The following is a 17,365-nucleotide window of genomic DNA, read 5'->3' as shown; positions in this document are numbered from 1 at the left end:
GAGATTTCTTCCAATTCTGCTTGGAGAAGTTTCATAGAAGAGTTTTAGGAGCCCGACAGGCAGAGTTATTGTGGAAAGGATTTTCCAAATACATGCAGTATTTTTGAACAAAGCCTAGAGATGGAGAAGCTCAGAATGAGTCTGGAGGAAGGAAGCTGAGCTGTCAGGTAGAGTGAATGAACAGAAGTAGGGCCAGTGAGGTGCAGTCCTGAAGCTGGGACCAGATCATGTAGTGACCAAAATGCTGTTCCAAGGATCTTAGACATTATTCAGTAGGCAGATAGGGAGCCATGGAAGGTTTCTGATTAAGGGAACGATATGATGAGGGTTGCATCTCAAAGTAATTACCCTAGCAACTCTACGTGGCGTGCATAGAGCATGGAGAGACTTGTGATTGAAACAAGAGCCAGTAGTGATTGAGCACTTACTCTGTTCTAAACAGTATTACTCATTAATGCCCTCAACAGTCCAATGAGCTAAGTGCTACTGCCATGCCCCCGTTTACAGATGAGGACATTAAGGAATAGAGATGTTAAGTAACTTACCCAAGGTCACACAGCTAATAAGAGGTCAGACCTGAGTCCAGGCAGTCAGACTCTGGAGTCCATCGTCCAAACCATTACTCTGTATTGCTTCAAAAGCTGACAAGAAATTAAGGATGCCTACATACTACCCTGCCCTGCCTCTGCCTGATGTTTCTTCCTCTTCCTTGCTCCTCAGTTTGCTCATCTCTGAAATAGGAGACTTGAATTGGGTTTCTGAGATGCTTTCTAACTCTTGGGGTTTTTTTTTTTGTTCTTTTCTTTTTTGTTTAAATTCTGTATTTGAATGTGGGCCTGATCTATTTGATCAGTACAGTAATGGAGGAAACACAAACGTGAAATGGTTGTGCAATTTAAAGACAGAAACTCTAAACAAGTTTTGTTTCTGATTGATTTTTTTTCTTCTGAAACTTTCTCTTGCTCCAAATTTACTCCAATCAATTAAAAACATACAAACAAGCATAGAAGGTAAACAATGAAAAAAATATGTACATGTTTTGGTGTATTGAATGGCAATGAACTAATACATAAGGTAACTGCTCAACTCTAAGATTTACAAACATTAAGGATACTTACTAATTTATCGTAATCATGCTTTGAAACGATGTGATACTTACTACTCAAACCAGAGTATTAGTTCACAATGACTCACACAGAGCCCCAGAATAAGGCAACTCATTGAAAAAAGAAAGTCAATATTGAGCAAGTCCCTTAAGCCGCATTTCTATCTGCGCTCAGCTAGTTGGGACAAAATACACACTTTGCTTTTCCTGACTAGTAAACAGGGTTTCTGAAGCAGCTGAATCCAAGCTGTCACTTCGCCTCTCAGCATTTTCCGGTTTTTCTTCTTATTTCAAGATGCGGTGCTCTGGTCCCTGTCTGCAGCGGGAGTCCAGACTCTGGTTAGTTTCCGTTTCCAAGGCAACTGACCAGCCCAACAAAGCCACAGCGGCGCCGGGAGCGCTGGTCCCGGGGCCGCGGAGCCATCACTGCCGTGCGTCCTGTTTTCTCCGGACCTTCCTGGTGATCTCCCGGGTCTTCGGGTGATCTGCGCGTTACTTCATGCGTGGCTGTCTCTTTGTGTAGGAGTGATAAAGAGGAAGCTGATAATTCGACAGGCCCGACTTTATCCGACTGCCACTTCTAGCCTCTGCTACAGTAGACAGGATGAATGCATTTTCTCTCATTCACGCCCTCTCTCCATCTCGTCGTCTCCTCTCCCTGTCTCTCTCTCTCTCTCCCCCTCCTTCCCTCTCTCCCTCCCTCTCTCCCTCTCTCTCTAGCTCTCCTCCTCCCCTTCTCCTCTGGCAGTAGCCTTCTTAATGTAGTTAATGGCTTTACAAAGAAAGCCAGGCAGAGGAGCACTTCTCAGTAGCTGTGGTCGGACCATGACCTAGCTGACCATGAACTTGGAAGGGCTTGAAATGATAGCAGTTCTGATCGTCATTGTGCTTTTTGTTAAATTATTGGAACAGTTTGGGCTGATTGAAGCAGGTTTAGAAGGTAAGGGAGTGCTTTTTAGTGACTTCTAAAAATTCTCTGTTTTGCAATAAAAATTTCTTAAGCGAGTGTAAGAGGCACCTGAAATGAGATCAGAGAAATGTTACTCTGGGGTGGACATAAAGAGAGATGGGTTTTTCAGGGTAGGAAAGATTAATAAAATAAACTTTTTGCAAGTTTCAGTAATGTTTTAGAGCAAAAGAATGTTAAAAGTATGAGAAACACTTTGAATCAAAATGTTAGAACCTAAACTGAGATAAAATGTTTATAATTGGTATGTCTGCTAATATTGAGAGTATTTAGTCCATATTGATGTTATATCATTTTATCTAATATCCCCTTTTATTGTATCAGCAAATTTTATTTGGATATATTGTGAGGTCCGCTTGTTTATTGCTATGTAAATGCATTCATCAAATGGAAATGGTTATACATTGATTATAATTTCTCGTGGTTTAAGATTGGAGCCTAAGAATGATAAGCTTTTTGTAAGGTTGTCTCAAGAAGTGTTTATAACGTTACTTATTTTACATCCCAATGGAGATTCTAAGGGGCAGAGTCCCCAATTCATATGACAGACCTTAACATAGATTCCAAAGAGCCAATTGTTTTTCAAGTGTTGCTGTTTACATTCATCAGATGCTCATTCCCCTATTCTCCTTAACAATCTCTTTCTTTAAAAAATAAGGTGTGTACTTGCCTGTATCTTTTCCTGAATTTGATGTTTCTTTGAGAATCTGAGTAAATTCAGATGATTATTTTCTTACTGTGCAGAACACATTTGAGAGTATTTTTGCATATGGCCAGTAATTGTTTCTGTAAAGTTGTCAGAGCAATTTTAAAAGCATCCCTAGGTGATGTTTGATGTAGTTATGCTTTGATATTCTTCTTGTTTCAAATTTTAAACTTGAGTAAAAATGCAAATATGTTATAAATGTATTTACATTCACAACTAATTCAGTCCTCTGGAGGATGACTGCCACATGTGACATAAATAAGGCTGCATTTACAAATAGCCAATGCCAAATTACAGTAAGTGTGTCACTCAGATGTAGGTTATAGAAACCTACATTTGTAATTGGTCGTGTGGGGGGATAGGGTGGAAAGCAGGGTTTGTTGAAGTAATTTTGAAGTAAGTTTGCAGAATGCTTTTTGAAAGCCCTTTCTGATGGCAATATTTGCAGTTCTAAAAAGAGGATAAAATTCTAAATTCTGGGAGTAGTGATTGCTCTTTAAAATTGACTTTATCTTTTGCATTGTTGTGATAAAGCAATAACTTGGTTTGGCTTCTCTGCCCTTTAGTGTGTGTTATTTTCCTGGCAAATGTGATCGGGACCTCCCATTTTAATGCCCTGGTTTTTATTCTCTCTGAGACTGACAGTTCCTTGGAATAGTATTGGTATTTCTAGCTGTGTTGAGGGACTTTTTTTTTTGTTTTTTACCTGAGTTCATGGATGATTTGTGGTCATTCTTTAAACTCTCTTGACATTTTACTGTGCATTTTGTGATGAAACCTCCTCTAGTATTGGTTTTGTTTTAGGAGCACGATCATTTACTCTCCCAAATGATAGCATGTGTTTCCTTCCTGTAAGAACTGCTAACCTTTATGAAACTATTTTTTTCCTATTCTTTGTTATATTTCAAAATATACTAATTTGCATGAACAGTTTCTATCTTGTATTTTATATTTTACAGTATCAGCATTTTCCAGGCCAACATTGTACTAACACTATGGAGAGAATGTGCTTCCTCATAAACTTCAATATAAACCCATATCTGAATTCCAGGTTTTAGAAAGTATTTTGAAATGGTAAAATGTTAATGACCACGTGAAGGAGGAATTATACTCAATATGTAAAAGTTGATAGAGAAAGAGAGCAATAGTGCTTTCCATTTTGAGGTTTGTATAAGACTTATCGCCAAAGTCAGTGCTAGAGTCAGAAAACCTTCAAAACAATATTTAAGTTGACCACACACTTTGTTTACTGGAGATATAAAACAAATAAACAGACTGATAAACTCTAATTCATTGAATATAGTTTGAATATATAGATCAGAATGGGCACACTTTAAAGTTACAACCTAGTTTTAATGAACAAAAAGTATAAACAATATTTAATATCAAAATAGCATCTTCATAGATTTTTCTGAAGCTTTCTTCAAAACAAACATGGGTGCTCATTTCATTCAGGTTTATTTTCAAATAAGAGTTCTCTTCCTCCCCCATCATTTACATATCTAAGTTGAGGATAATGATTTCTTTCACCTTCCTTATTTCTGTCTGCTCAGGTGACCTAGTAAAGAAATTTGAGTATTAAGTAGAAAAATTTGAACCTAGGTTAAAGCCCTATGAGGATGATTTTGAGGGGTTTTTTTCCCCCTAAACAATTAAACCTTTTCATCTAAACTTATAACTGTTTTATAGTGTAGTCATCATTCAGAATGTAGTTTTTTTGTATTATTATATATGCACCATGCATTATGTCCTCAAGGGCCTGTATAATACTATGTTTGCATAATATAGTTATTATCTTGCTTTAAGTATGTATAGAAAAAATGTACTTCAAAATAAATTGGTAACATTAAAATCTGAAATATTTGTATTTGCTTATCTTTGAGTACTTTGAGCTTCCATTCTTTGCAGAAGACTGTGGAGTGGGTCCTGGATGTCCTGGGTCCTTCTCTTCCAGTCTATGTATGATATGCATAAACACATAATGCTACACATAGATCCATGGCATGTATTTATAAACAAAAGAAGTTTCATTTAGCAGGTAACAGTCTTTAATATGAGAAAATAAGACAGTAGTAAGAGTACAGACTCTTACCCCTCCTTTGCCACTCTCTTGCTTTCTAAACTTGGGTAAGCTATGTTACCTCTTTAGTTGTCTAAAATGAGAAAACTGGACTTGATAACCTTCATGGAAGTTTCCATTTAAAAAGTTCTATAAGTCTACCAGGTAATTAAAATTTGATCATTTATATAACACATATCCTTTTTTATGAAATGGGTATCAATTGCCTACTTTGGGATTGATATGCAGTGCTGTTACTAGGCTGATCTTTCCTTCTCTTCCATAGTGGGATAATTCATCATAGCTCAGGAGATTTTCATTGTATTTCAGGAGAATAGAGAAATATCCTTTCCTGTAGCTCTAGAATTTGACATTTGGGGCTGCTATTTTAGGCATCCATGTTATAGAGTTTCTCAAAACTTACATGGGATTTCAACAACAGATAAACACATCATGTTATAATTTATTAATGTTTCATAGTTCAGTTCTTTTCTTCCTTTTCTGTTTCTTTTTTGCAATTCAAAGTTCAATATTTCTTTTGAAGAAAAGAAATATTAGTACCAGGTCAGTATGCATGCAAATAGTTTTTTTAACTTGAGCAAAGTTTTGAGGATAATGCACAATGCCAGAGTTTTGAATCCACAGACTCTCTCTACTTAGTGAGGAGTTCAGGAAGCTCCAGGGTTATGCTGGTTTGGAACACTCCTAAAACCTCACAAGAGTAAATTACCTTTTTTCCAGCTATAAAAATGAAAGTGGTTTTCTGTTGACACATTCCAGGGAGAAATTGAATCAAAATTTTAATGGCAAAGCTATTTCATTATCTCTATATGCAACACTGGGCTGTGAAAATATCTACTTTTCATCCAAATATGTATTAAATCATGCTGAAGTAGTTACTGAATTGAGAAAGAACCATTCTTCTCCCTACTAATAACCTTGATAAAAGGCAAAATTTTACAAAAATGCAATAACACATGTGACTTGAAAAAAAAAATCTTTTATTGGTAATCCTCTTTGATAAAAAGACAAAAGAAATTAACTGATAATCTAATCCCTTTGTAGAATACACATTAGAATTTCTTTTGTATTTATTGAGCTCACTTTATTTAGCAGATATCTGTGATGCTGTAATACAACTTCCCCAAGAGGTCTAAACAAGGCATTAGCCATATATTCAAAGATGGATTTTCAGAACCCTCGTTCTTAATTCTCCAGTACTGTTGACAGAATTGTGGGTGTGTTGGGTCTGTCAATAAATTGGGCCAACTGGAAAACGGTACTGACTGTGTGACCATTCCATGATGTTTAATGAAGACCAAGGGACTGGAGACGACTGGGAGGGGGTTATGATTTCTATCTCGGATCGCTTAATCGAAATTTACAAAGCACATCCTTTAAAAATTCTCCTAGAGGGCTTCCCTGGTGGCACAGTGGTTGAGAGTCCGCCTGCCGATGCAGGGTACACGGGTTCATGCCCTGGTCTGGGAAGATCCCACATGCCGCGGAGCGGCTGGGCCCGTGAGCCATGGCCGCTGAGCCTGCGCATACCCCCGCAACGGGAGAGGCCACAACAGTAAGAGGCCCGCGTACCGCAAAAAAAAAAAAAAAAAAAAAAAAAATTCGCCTAGAATTCTGCTTCTCCAGATGCAATGGCATGCCAAAGCTATGTGCATTTCAACTATCTGGAAAGTCTTTCTAAAGTGAAATGTTTACGAAAGATAAAAGAATTTATAGAGATATTAGGAAACTTAAATTATTTTTTACACAATCTCAGGGTGGAAGAAAGGGAATACTCATACAGTTTGATCTTCTTTGGGGTCTTTTATAGTTAATATGTCAAAAACATTAATGTCGATAAAGGGGCTACTGGAAGAAGAGGATTTAGTGTGGTCAGAGATTATATTCAGAGGATCCAGAATTATTTTGCTTGTATTCTAATCACTGTTTCACCTCTTAATAGTCATATGATTTGGGGCTATTACTTGACCTCTGTAATCCATTTTTTTTTTTTTTCGGTACGCGGGCCTCTCACTGTTGTGGCCTCTCCCGTTGCGGAGCACAAGCTCTGGACGCACAGGCTCAACGGCCATGGCTCACGGGCCCAGCTGCTCCATGGCATGTGGGATCCTCCCGGACGGGGGCAGGAACCCACGTCCCCTTCATCGGCAGGAGGACTCTCAACCACTGCGCCACCAGGGAAGCCCTGTAATCCATATTTTTTAATCCACAAAATGAAATAATGATAAATAATATTAATATCTTGCTTTATTGAGGGTTACCAATATGCAAGGCAAGTTTTAGACACCAGTATGATATTAAACTGTGTATTAAAATGTTCTCTAGGATAGTATAGAATTAGTATTAATATTAGTATACTAATATCTTATTTAATCTTCACCCTGGTCCTCTGAGATAGGTACTATTGTTCTCAGTTTAATGATAAGAAAATTTAGAGCTATAGAGGCTAAGTAACTTGGCTCAAGGTTACTCAACCAATAAGTCATAAAGCTGGAATTCAAACTCAGGCTATCAGGTTCTATATCCTATTCGTTAATTTCCTAGACATTACAGCATGATGGCAATGGCAAATAATTTGGTGAAGGGGAGAAAATGTTAAGTCAAGTATCCATTAACTCTTTCTACAAGACTTTCTTTTTTTTTTTTTTTTTTTTTTTTTTTGTAGTATGCGGGCCTCTCACTGTTGTGGCCTCTCCCGTTGCGGAGCACAGGCTCCGGACATGCAGGCTCAGCGGCCATGGCTCATGGGCCCAGCCGCTCCGCGGCATGTGGGATCCTCCCAGACCAGGGCACGAACCCGTGTCCCCTGCATCGGCAGGTGGACTGTCAACCACTGCACCACCAGAGAAGCCCCAAGGCTTTCCTGAATACATTCTCTGTGTGAACACTCTCAATCACTAACATTGTTTAATAAGCAAAAATATTCATACTGACATACTGACTGTAGTATTCTAAGCATAGCATAGAGAATATTATAAAGCCCCTATCTTATAAATTAGACATAAAATCTTATAACATAAATGAATCTTCATTAAATTTCAGTGTAATCAAAGACAGTATTCAGTTGGGCTCTGGGGTAAAAATTGAGAAGAAAGTCGATATATGTGTTCCATCTCAGACTGAGCCCAGTTTTTATCTTGTTTGTCTGTGGGTGACAGGTGGGACTGCTGGAAATAGGTGGGACAGAGAAGGGCTGGTGAAGGAGAAAACTCTATATATTATGTTACGATGTAAAGTAACATACATCGGACTTCCTGAGTCCGGGAAGGGGGTTATTTATAAAAGGGTCTAAGATCTATGAGCAGGACTAATTGGAGCATGGATAAAGGAATAGGATGATCCACACTGGATTTTGGATCAAGTGCATCCAGTGTTGATTTCTAGTATAAAACAAGGGTTTTAGTCTTGATCAGGATGGTCATCAACAGAAAACACATACTCCAGCCTTTATCAGCAGGTATAAAGCATGGAGGCACACAGTTCTAGCTATGGAGAACAGAGTTCAATGGAGGGAGGAAAGCTTAACTTAGCTGAGAATTCACTACTTGGCAAACAGAGTAAGAGGAGTGTTACATATACTATGCCCTGGAATTATCTTATCCAGCAAGTGAGATTGTAGGTGTTATTTCTGTTTTGCAGATGGATGAAAATGGAGATTCAGAGAGATTAATAATTTGCTCGAGGTCACAGGGGAATAAGTGAAGGAACCTGGAATAGTTCCAATACCTTCACGGTGGTACTGATCCAAATGACCTTCACTATACTACAGAAAATATATATTCAGAAATGGAATAAATTTTACACAGATAAATAAAAGTCACATTTAATATAAACCTTAATAGAGACTATCCCTAAAAATTGTTACTTTTTAAAAATTTGACTTTTATTTTTTGTTTTACTTCTACTTCTATGTAGAGGCATTCTATGTAAAAACACAGCTATGATAATGAACAAAAAGAAAATGAGGAAGAGAAAAAAAGGAAAATACATTTATAAATCACCTAAGTCAAGCTCTGATTTATTAAGGCTTCATAAAATGGAAAATACTTAGAAATTACCAATTCCAAATTAATCATTCATAGATGAAGAAACTTAGTCCCAGAGAGGATGAGTGACTTACTGAATAACTTGATTTTGACAGGCTTGTCTCTGCAGAGAAAAAAATCTAATGGAGTATACTCAGACAGTAAACTTCAAACATAATCTAAATTGCACCAAATATTTATCCAAATTATAGCTCTCCTTAATTCTGCTAGTGGACCACTCACTCTAAAGTTCAAGGATTCTAAGATGTGGGTGATGGGAAGTGGTTTTGTGCCTTAGCTTTATCATTAGAGATAGGTGCCACCACAAAAGAATCCTTAGGCTGAGGGACTTGGTCATAAATTGAGGTGTTTTCCACCTTGATGACTTGTCTGAATAAGTTAGTGGTAGAGAGCCATTACCCCCTGACAGTCATTCAGTGACCCTAATGGATGAATTTCTGGAAGACACAGGCTTAATAACCAGTAGATACATTTACAAGTCACAAGTGTACTTACCCTAATTGTCCACCACTCTGATTATTAAAAACAAGAAGCACCTTGTTTATTGCTTACACCATCTCGCACCCATGAAATTGGTGAAATTTACCCCCACTGTCCAGGCTGTTGGGGGCAATTATTTGAAAAGCATTGAACATCATCAAGATGAATCTTACTGCTAAAAATATACCAATAGTATGGTTCAGCTGTTACAGGGAGGCCATAGAGTATAGACGCTAAGAACGTACTCTGAAGCCAAAATAATTGGAATTAACAATAATTAAATCCTGTCTCTAATATGTATTAGTTGTATGACTTTGGATAAGCACCTCAACCTTCTGTGCCTCAGTGTCTTTATATCTTAAATAAGAATAATCATAGCACCTCCCTCTCCTGTTTGTTGTACAGATTGAAATGGTACTATTTGTGTGTGCTTAGAGCCAGCTCTAGAATATTATAAATGATTTGTGTGTTTTGCCATTATGGTCACGCACATCCTCTTTCTTTCCAAAAAAAGGAAACCACCACTCAATATCTAAAACCAAAAGCTGAATTCATTGCTTGCTAAGCAAGTGAGAGCCGCACTTGTAGGATACAGTTGTTCAGAGAAAAACACTGCTAATGTTATTTAGAGTTTTAAGCTTTCCAAAGAGTGGTTATTATTAATGGGAAGTTGTCATTGATCAATTGAGTTGGGTTTAAAACTGGTTCTGGTGCTACTTGTTAATATAAATGAAAAATGATTATTCATTTCCTTTCTTGAAACTACAGTATAGGAACTTTTTATTTTCACAGTAAACAACATTTACGATTATTTATTGAGCACCTCCCAAGTATCAGCCGCTGTTCTAGACACTGGAGATGCAGCCTTAAGGAAAGGAAAATATCTTTGTTCTTGCAAGCTGATCTGCTAAATTTTGAGATACAAACTATAAATGCTACAAAAATGTATGGAAGGCAGTGTAGTTATACTATAATTCATTCATTCATTCACTAGATATTTGTATCTCTACTATGCTTCACACATTGTTCTAGGCACAGTAATGAGCACAGTCCAAGTCCTTGTGGAATTTATATACTATTGGGGAAACAAGACAAAAAGATAAAGAAACAAAGGAATATATAATCTGATATTTAATAGAAACAAGCACAAAATGTAATAAGGGGACAGAAACAGGCATGTTATAATAGAGTGGTCAGAAAAGGCCTTTCTGAAGAATTGATTTTACTGCCAATAACTGAAAGAAATGAGTGTATGTGACATCATAGAGTCTGGAACAAGAGGATTCCAAGCAAAGGGATGACAAAGTACAAGGGCCTTTGTTTACAAGTGTATTTCTTGTGTCCAAGGAACACAGATTTGCTGGTGGAAGTGGAGCAGAGTGAGCTGGAAGGTTGGTGGTAACAGTGGAGGGATGGGCAAGGGCACACCATACATGGCCATCACAAGGACTTTGGGTTTTGTTGTTTGTGTACTGGGAAGTCACTGAAAGATTAGGCTAGGAAGTCTTTATGAGTCCCCTATTCCATCTTATTTTCTGGGCCCTGATATTTTTCACACCATATCTGCCTGCCCCAATGTCAGCAAAGGGTAGGCAGACACCTCTTTGCCTTGCCCCAGACAACTGCCAGGACATTGACTCATTACCTTTTGTCAGGCTTCTTTTATCTGGAAGAACTTCCTCTACTTCCCATGACCGATCTTTAGCATATGCTGTGGACTAAATACTACTTTCTTTCTGTTGAGCTCGATCTGCCCTTTTACCAGCCCTGTGAGGTTGGAAAGCAGGTCTAGTCTTCATTTCTCCTTACCAGGCTGCTTCAAGATCCTAGGATATAAACCCTACTCTTAATTGCATCTATAAGAACAATGTAAATTGTCTCAGTAAGACTTTGTTAGAGAAGATATTTTAAAAACAATCAAATAATATTCCTTGAGCACCTGCCGTAGTGAGAGTATTAAGATAGTGGAGGGGGGCTTCCCTGGTGGCGCAGTGGTTGAGAGTCTGCCTGCCAATGCAGGGGACACGGGTTCGGGCCCCGGTCCAGGAAGATCCCATATGCCGTGGAGCGGCTAGGCCCGTGAGCCATGGCCACTGAGCCTGCGCTCCGCAATGGGAGAGGCCACAACAGTGAGAGGCCCGCATACCGCAAAAAAAAAAAAAAAGATAGTGGAGACAGGGCTTCCCTGGTGGCGCAGTGGTTGAGATGCAGGGGACACGGGTTCGTGCCCCTGTCTGGGAAGATCCCACATGCCGCGGAGCGTCTGGGCCCGTAAGCCATGGCCGCTGACCCTGTGCATCCGGAGCCTGTGCTCCGCAATGGGAGAGGCCACAACAGTGAGAGGCCCGCATACCGCAAAAAAAAAAAAAAAAAAAAAAAAAAAAAAAAAGATAGTGGAGGCAAAGAGGCAGATTTCACAAAAAGGAAAGCCATGTTGTTATCCTTTGAGTAACTCCTCCTCTCCCACATATTAGGTTCAAAGACAAATATTCAAATTTGTCACATTCCATATTCAGATGAGAATAATATCCCAGATATTTGTACTAATAACATTCTTTTGGAACTAGCAAGAATTACAGACACTGTAGTCCAACCCCCTCATTTTATGAGTTAATTGAGGCCCAGGAAGGTTAATTGACTTGTTAGAAATGACAAAACTAACTGGTAGTATTATATACCATAATAAGTATACAATCTATGATAGAGTTATAAATTACACTCTAGGTGAGAAGCTAATAATTTTACATTTTATAGTATCTAATTTTACAAAACCGTGTAAGAATAATCTTATTAGCCATAATTACAGGAATTCTGGCTCTTAAGATTGTATTATGAACATTTTTTCATTATATTGCTATTTTCTGGTGTTTTGTCTCAGGAAGATATGGGGAAGGGGGAGGTTTCTGGTATACAGGCAGAAATAAGTCTGCTGAAAAAACGTGAGGTATGCCAAAACGTGATCCACAATGGTGAAGACACACCAAATGCTTGGTGCTTAGGCATTCAGGCAGGCATCAAATGAATATAGCAGTGGGGCCTCGAATAGGGAGGTCCCAGAGCTGGTGAGCAAGAAGATGGCATCAGATGCTAATAATACCAGTAACACCTGAATGAGAGATTTGTGGAGTCTATGCCAGACACCATGGCCAGCATTGTCTGTGCATTATTCACGTTGACAACAATTTTTATGAACCAGTTATATAATTGAAGATTAAAGAAATGAGAAAGTATATGCTGTGGAAGTTTCAACACTTGGATCATATACCTAGAGGTGGTCTAGCTGGGATTAAAATCCATGCTGTCCACTGGAGGACACAGGTTCTCAGCCACCATGTACCTGCCTCTCAGGTAGGGCTAGGTCATGGTCAGAGACAGAATTACCTTAATGTAAATGAAGGTTAAGCTATAGATTTCCTTAAGTATGTGGGCCCCTTCCCATTCCCACTGTAAATGAATATTAACTTCCACACCAAATTTTGTATATGTGATTTTTCCCTCTTTTTTTACAGACTTTTTTAAGATGTTGGGGGTAGGAGTTTATTAATTAATTTATTTATTTTTGCTGTGTTGGATCTTCGTTTCTGTGTGAGGGCTTTCTCTAGTTGTGGCAAGTGGGTGCCACTCTTCATCGCGGTGCACGGGCCTCTCACTGTCGCAGCCTCTCTTGTTGTGGAGCACAGGCTCCAGATGCGCAGGCTCAGTAGTTGTGGCTCACGGGCCCAGTTGCTCCGCGGCATGTGGGATCCTCCCAGACCAGGGCTCGAACCCGTGTCCCCTGCATTAGCAGGCAGATACTCAACCACTGCGCCACCAAGGAAGCCCCGACAGACTCTTATCTTCCAAATTATATAAGATTCAGGCCTGACCTAACCAAGATCTGCCCCTACTGTGAGCTTAGAAAATCTTGCATTTTCTGGCGTATGAAGTCCATGGCTGGGGATACAGAAATAAAGGTCCATCCACTAAGACAGGAAGCTGCATACAAACTTCCCATTAGGGGTCCCCATGTCTCTCTGTGAATCTCCATGGCTACCCAGGCTTCACAACTGACACAATAAGGAAGAGACCATCTGGCAGCATGACATCTCCAGGTGTGGCTGGCTGTAGGGGGAATGAAGTCCAGTTCCCCACAGAGTTGACTCAGGAACTAGTTGTGCTTGAACCTGCAGGAAGGTCCCAGGGGCTGACTAGCAGCATGGCTGAGTGGAGAGAGCATGGGCTTTCACATCAACAGATATCAACAGATATGGATTTGAGTCTGACCTCCTGCACTTACTAGTAGACCTTGGGCAACTTATTGGATCTCTTTAAGCCTCACTTTCATCATATGTAAATTGATCATTTTTGTGAAGACTAAAAGAGAAGAATGGACAGTCCCTGGTTCTATTATGGCACTCTATAAATGTGGCCATTTATTGTACATACAGTGTAAAAGCCAGGTAGGGCAAAGACTGAGGAAATGAGGCATGGGTAAACATCATCTATTATTTATTTATCATTTGTTTTATATATGATTATCTAGCTGTATGCTACAGATTTGGAGTGCCACCCTAGAAATCTTTGTGTTTACCTTTGCCCTCCTCTTCATCTAGGACAAATGGACCCTTTCATGTTCATAGGTATTCATTCATTCATACATACATTTATTTAACCTGTACTTACCAAGCTCCTACTGTATGCTCTTCTAGGGGCTGGAGATATGACAAGGACAAAAACACTGAGGTCCCTGCTGTTGCAGAGGAGTTGGCCTTGGTTGCAGCAGAGACTCTCCTTCCCTGTATTAGATGCTGGGGAAGGCAGAGAATATGGATGTAAATGTTGGTGCATTCATAACGGGAAGTTGAGACACTGTCTGATTGCTTTCTTCTGTTAAAATGAAGCAGAGTGAGGTAAAAAGCATTTGTGGGGTGGGGAGTAATTGATGTTTTAAAGAGAGAGAAAGTATAGTATCGTCTTTTCAGAGCTTGGGGGAGTGACTTTACTGAACAAACGTGAGACCATTGCTGGGCAGTGCTTAGTGCCCATTTGAGATCTGTGGTCATCATTTTAAAAGAAGACTCTCCCTGGCTGGGATACAGTAAGCACTTTTTTGGGTACATTACTGCTAGATCATTCTTTCCAGACATGTTCAAAGAGGAGGGCAGAACTGGGTAGCAAGTGGAAAAATGAGAAAAATAGCAAGGGAATTAGAGGGAATATGGTTAATACAACCTCCAAATATGCAAAAACAGATATAGTGGCTCAGACTGTGGAGGTCCAACTATAGAAGACTTGAAATGGAACCAGGTGAGGATTGTGTCCTCCAGCTGTGTGATGAGGTGGAGACCAGTGATTGAAAATTTTATTTCTCAATTCTGTGGCCATAATGGTGTAGTATAAATCAAAACAACTAGTAAAATTGCTTGGGGTAGAGGATCCAACACAATGTTTACAAATATTAGTTTATTTGTTATGGTGAAAATGCTTGAGAAAATACTCTCAGACTGCTCTTCAAACAACAGATGAATTCCTTAAAGTTGTGTATTTAGTGTTCCTTCATAAATGGAGTAAAATTCAAATACACGGAAAGGAATTTTCTGTTTAAATTCTGAGTTTCAGAAACAAAGCTTTATTCATCAGATATTTTTAGTGATGATGCATTTGTGCTTTTCTTGTTTCCACAACTTTTAGCTACCAGTTTCTCCTTAGCTTTTGGGAAGTTCGATATCTGGTAGTTACTGATGCCCTACCTTCAAAAGTGTGTGTTCAATGACTATTAAAATCAATGAGGTATGTAATTTTGTATGTTCATGTATACATACACACTTGTACCCAAATATGTGTTTGTGTAAGCATACACTAGACTCATGAGTGCACACACTTAAATACTTCACACACACGTGCACACAAATACACAGGCACACACACACTCCCACAACATAAGCCATGAAGTTTATCAGTTGATATGATAAGCCGTTGAGCTCTTTGAAGAAACTGATTCTTGATTCTTTTGCACCAAGACCTATGAAGATTCCTTGGGAGATGGACTTATACTTAACCATATGTACAAGAACAAAGGCATAATGAAAAAGAGCACCGGAGAGGGAATGAAGCTTGACTGTGGGTTGAAGTGGAATATGCCATATCTTTGGAATCAAAACACCCTGACTGCAGTCTCTATTCTAACTAGCTATGTGATCTCAGGCAAGTTATTTCACCTTCCTGATCCTCTATTTCTTCTGTAAAATCCTCTACTAGATCTAGCTCACAGAGTATTGTCTGCAAACAGTACATTTTTAATGGACATAAAGTGCTTAGAAAGACTAGTTCTGGTCGCTAGTAAGTGCCCAGGTAAATGCTTTTACGTCTTCCCGGTTCTTGCTCACCAGGTCCTACACCTCCCTCCTTGAGTTTGGAAAGGCCCTGTCTTGTGGTTTCCTGGATGCCTCTTCTGGGTACAACTTGCTGCCGTTCCTAAGCTTGGATTCCTGCCTCACCCAATCAGTGTCACCTCTCTTGGTCATGCTTCAATTCTGAATTCATTCAGTTTGGGCAAGAGCCCCATTTCATTTGCATGTTGACAAATTCTCCCATTTGCTTAGCATATGTCTTATGAGACTGTCAAATACTACTGTGTTGAAAAGATGTTTAGAACACATTTCTTAAGTTAAAATAACAAATTTCAAAACAGTATGAAAAATGATGACCCCATTTAAAAATGTATACACAGGGTGCGGAGAGAACAAACACTGGCATTTTTGATTTCTCCTTTGAACTTGTCCATTTGGGGCTTGTGTTTTTATAATATCTTAGAGGTTACTTTTGAAAGGAAAAGAATATTAATTTGAAATACACATTATTTTTTTTCCAGCAGGAGAAGCACAGTACCCATTGGAACATAATCATTTATCAATTTAAGAATTAAAAACTCTTTTTTTGATCCAGAAAACATATTTAAAATGGAGGAGTTCTGTGTTTATTTATCTTTAAAATAAGATCATTCAGAAGAAACACCTTGGAACTTGAAGGTCAGATTTTTATACTTTGAAGTCATTTTTCAACTTCAAGTCAAACAATTTCCACAGTGGTTGATAAAGAGCTGTCTCTATAGGTATTCATATGTCAAAGAAGTTATCAAAGGCCTGGGATATTGATATTTTACCTAAGAGCCTCACTTATCTAAAAGAGGAGCTCATTTTCTGCACCTGTTACAAGAAACTGTAGTTTTATGACTCTGAGGAAGAAATCACTTCACTCCATTTATGTGTTTTGCTTCATTTCCTCTGAAAGGGAAGACTGGACTGGCTGTGTGATATGTGAGAAAGGGCGGGGCAAGGAAGGAGAGTGCAGAGAGGGAGTCTGCTGTTTCTTGGCAATCCTTGGCTTCCCTCACTTCTGAGCTTCAATAATTCTCTTTCCGGACAGCAGCTTGCTTGCATCTGAGTGGGCACCATTCATGTGAAAACCTAGGTACAAATTATTTAATTCGGGGAACAGATTGAAAGGAAAGGAGTGATATAAAGAGGCTTCAAGAAGTAGAAGGAAGCAGTTAAGACCATTGCAAAGATTCCACTGCATGGCTCCTTAGCAAGGAATTCTAAATACCCCTCATACATTTTTTTTTCTTTCAAAAGTACTTTATAAAATTTGGCCATAGGGATGATCCACATAATTTTCCTTTTTCATTACTAGATTTTTTTTCTTACATAATGAACGTGAAGAAAACTACACTGACCTTGATTCATATTGATGCAATTTGGGGGAGGAAAAAACTCTACATTGAGGCTCTAGGCTATGATCTGGGAATATAAAGAAAGTAACATATGATCTGCACTTTGACAGAACTTAAGTCCAAAAACAACTCCTCTGAAATGATAGCATTATGGAAAGAACACAGCATTGGTTTCAAACAATCTTGTTTTTATCCAGACTCAGCCACTAGCTAGTTATCTGATCTTAGTTTTCCTTCTTTGACAAGTGGGGATAACACCGACCTTCTAGC

At 38.8% G+C, this 17,365-nt stretch overlaps 1 protein-coding gene across 4 annotated transcripts in view; it reads left to right on the top strand.

Moving 5' to 3' along the window:
• KCNIP4 (potassium voltage-gated channel interacting protein 4) overlaps window positions 1–17,365 on the top strand; it is a gene marked incomplete at both ends in the record, with an annotated part of 1,193,276 nt that overhangs the window by 679,554 nt on the left and 496,357 nt on the right. Inside the window, one exon of one of the 4 annotated variants that reach the window (XM_079704276.1) lies at window positions 1,946–2,045. The exons of the other annotated variants lie outside the window; for them this stretch is intronic. Within the exon in view, the coding sequence (XP_079560402.1) occupies window positions 1,946–2,045 (100 nt within the window). Of the gene's footprint in view, window positions 1–1,945; window positions 2,046–17,365 lie in introns of those variants that run through there. 4 annotated transcript variants of the gene reach the window in all.

This window comes from Hyperoodon ampullatus (genome assembly GCF_949752795.1).
Source record: "Hyperoodon ampullatus genome assembly, chromosome: 1".
In the NCBI taxonomy this organism is placed as follows: Eukaryota; Metazoa; Chordata; class Mammalia; order Artiodactyla; family Ziphiidae; genus Hyperoodon; species Hyperoodon ampullatus.
The sequence above is the reverse complement of the archived record's forward strand: the minus strand, read 5'-3'. Positions and strand labels throughout refer to the sequence as shown.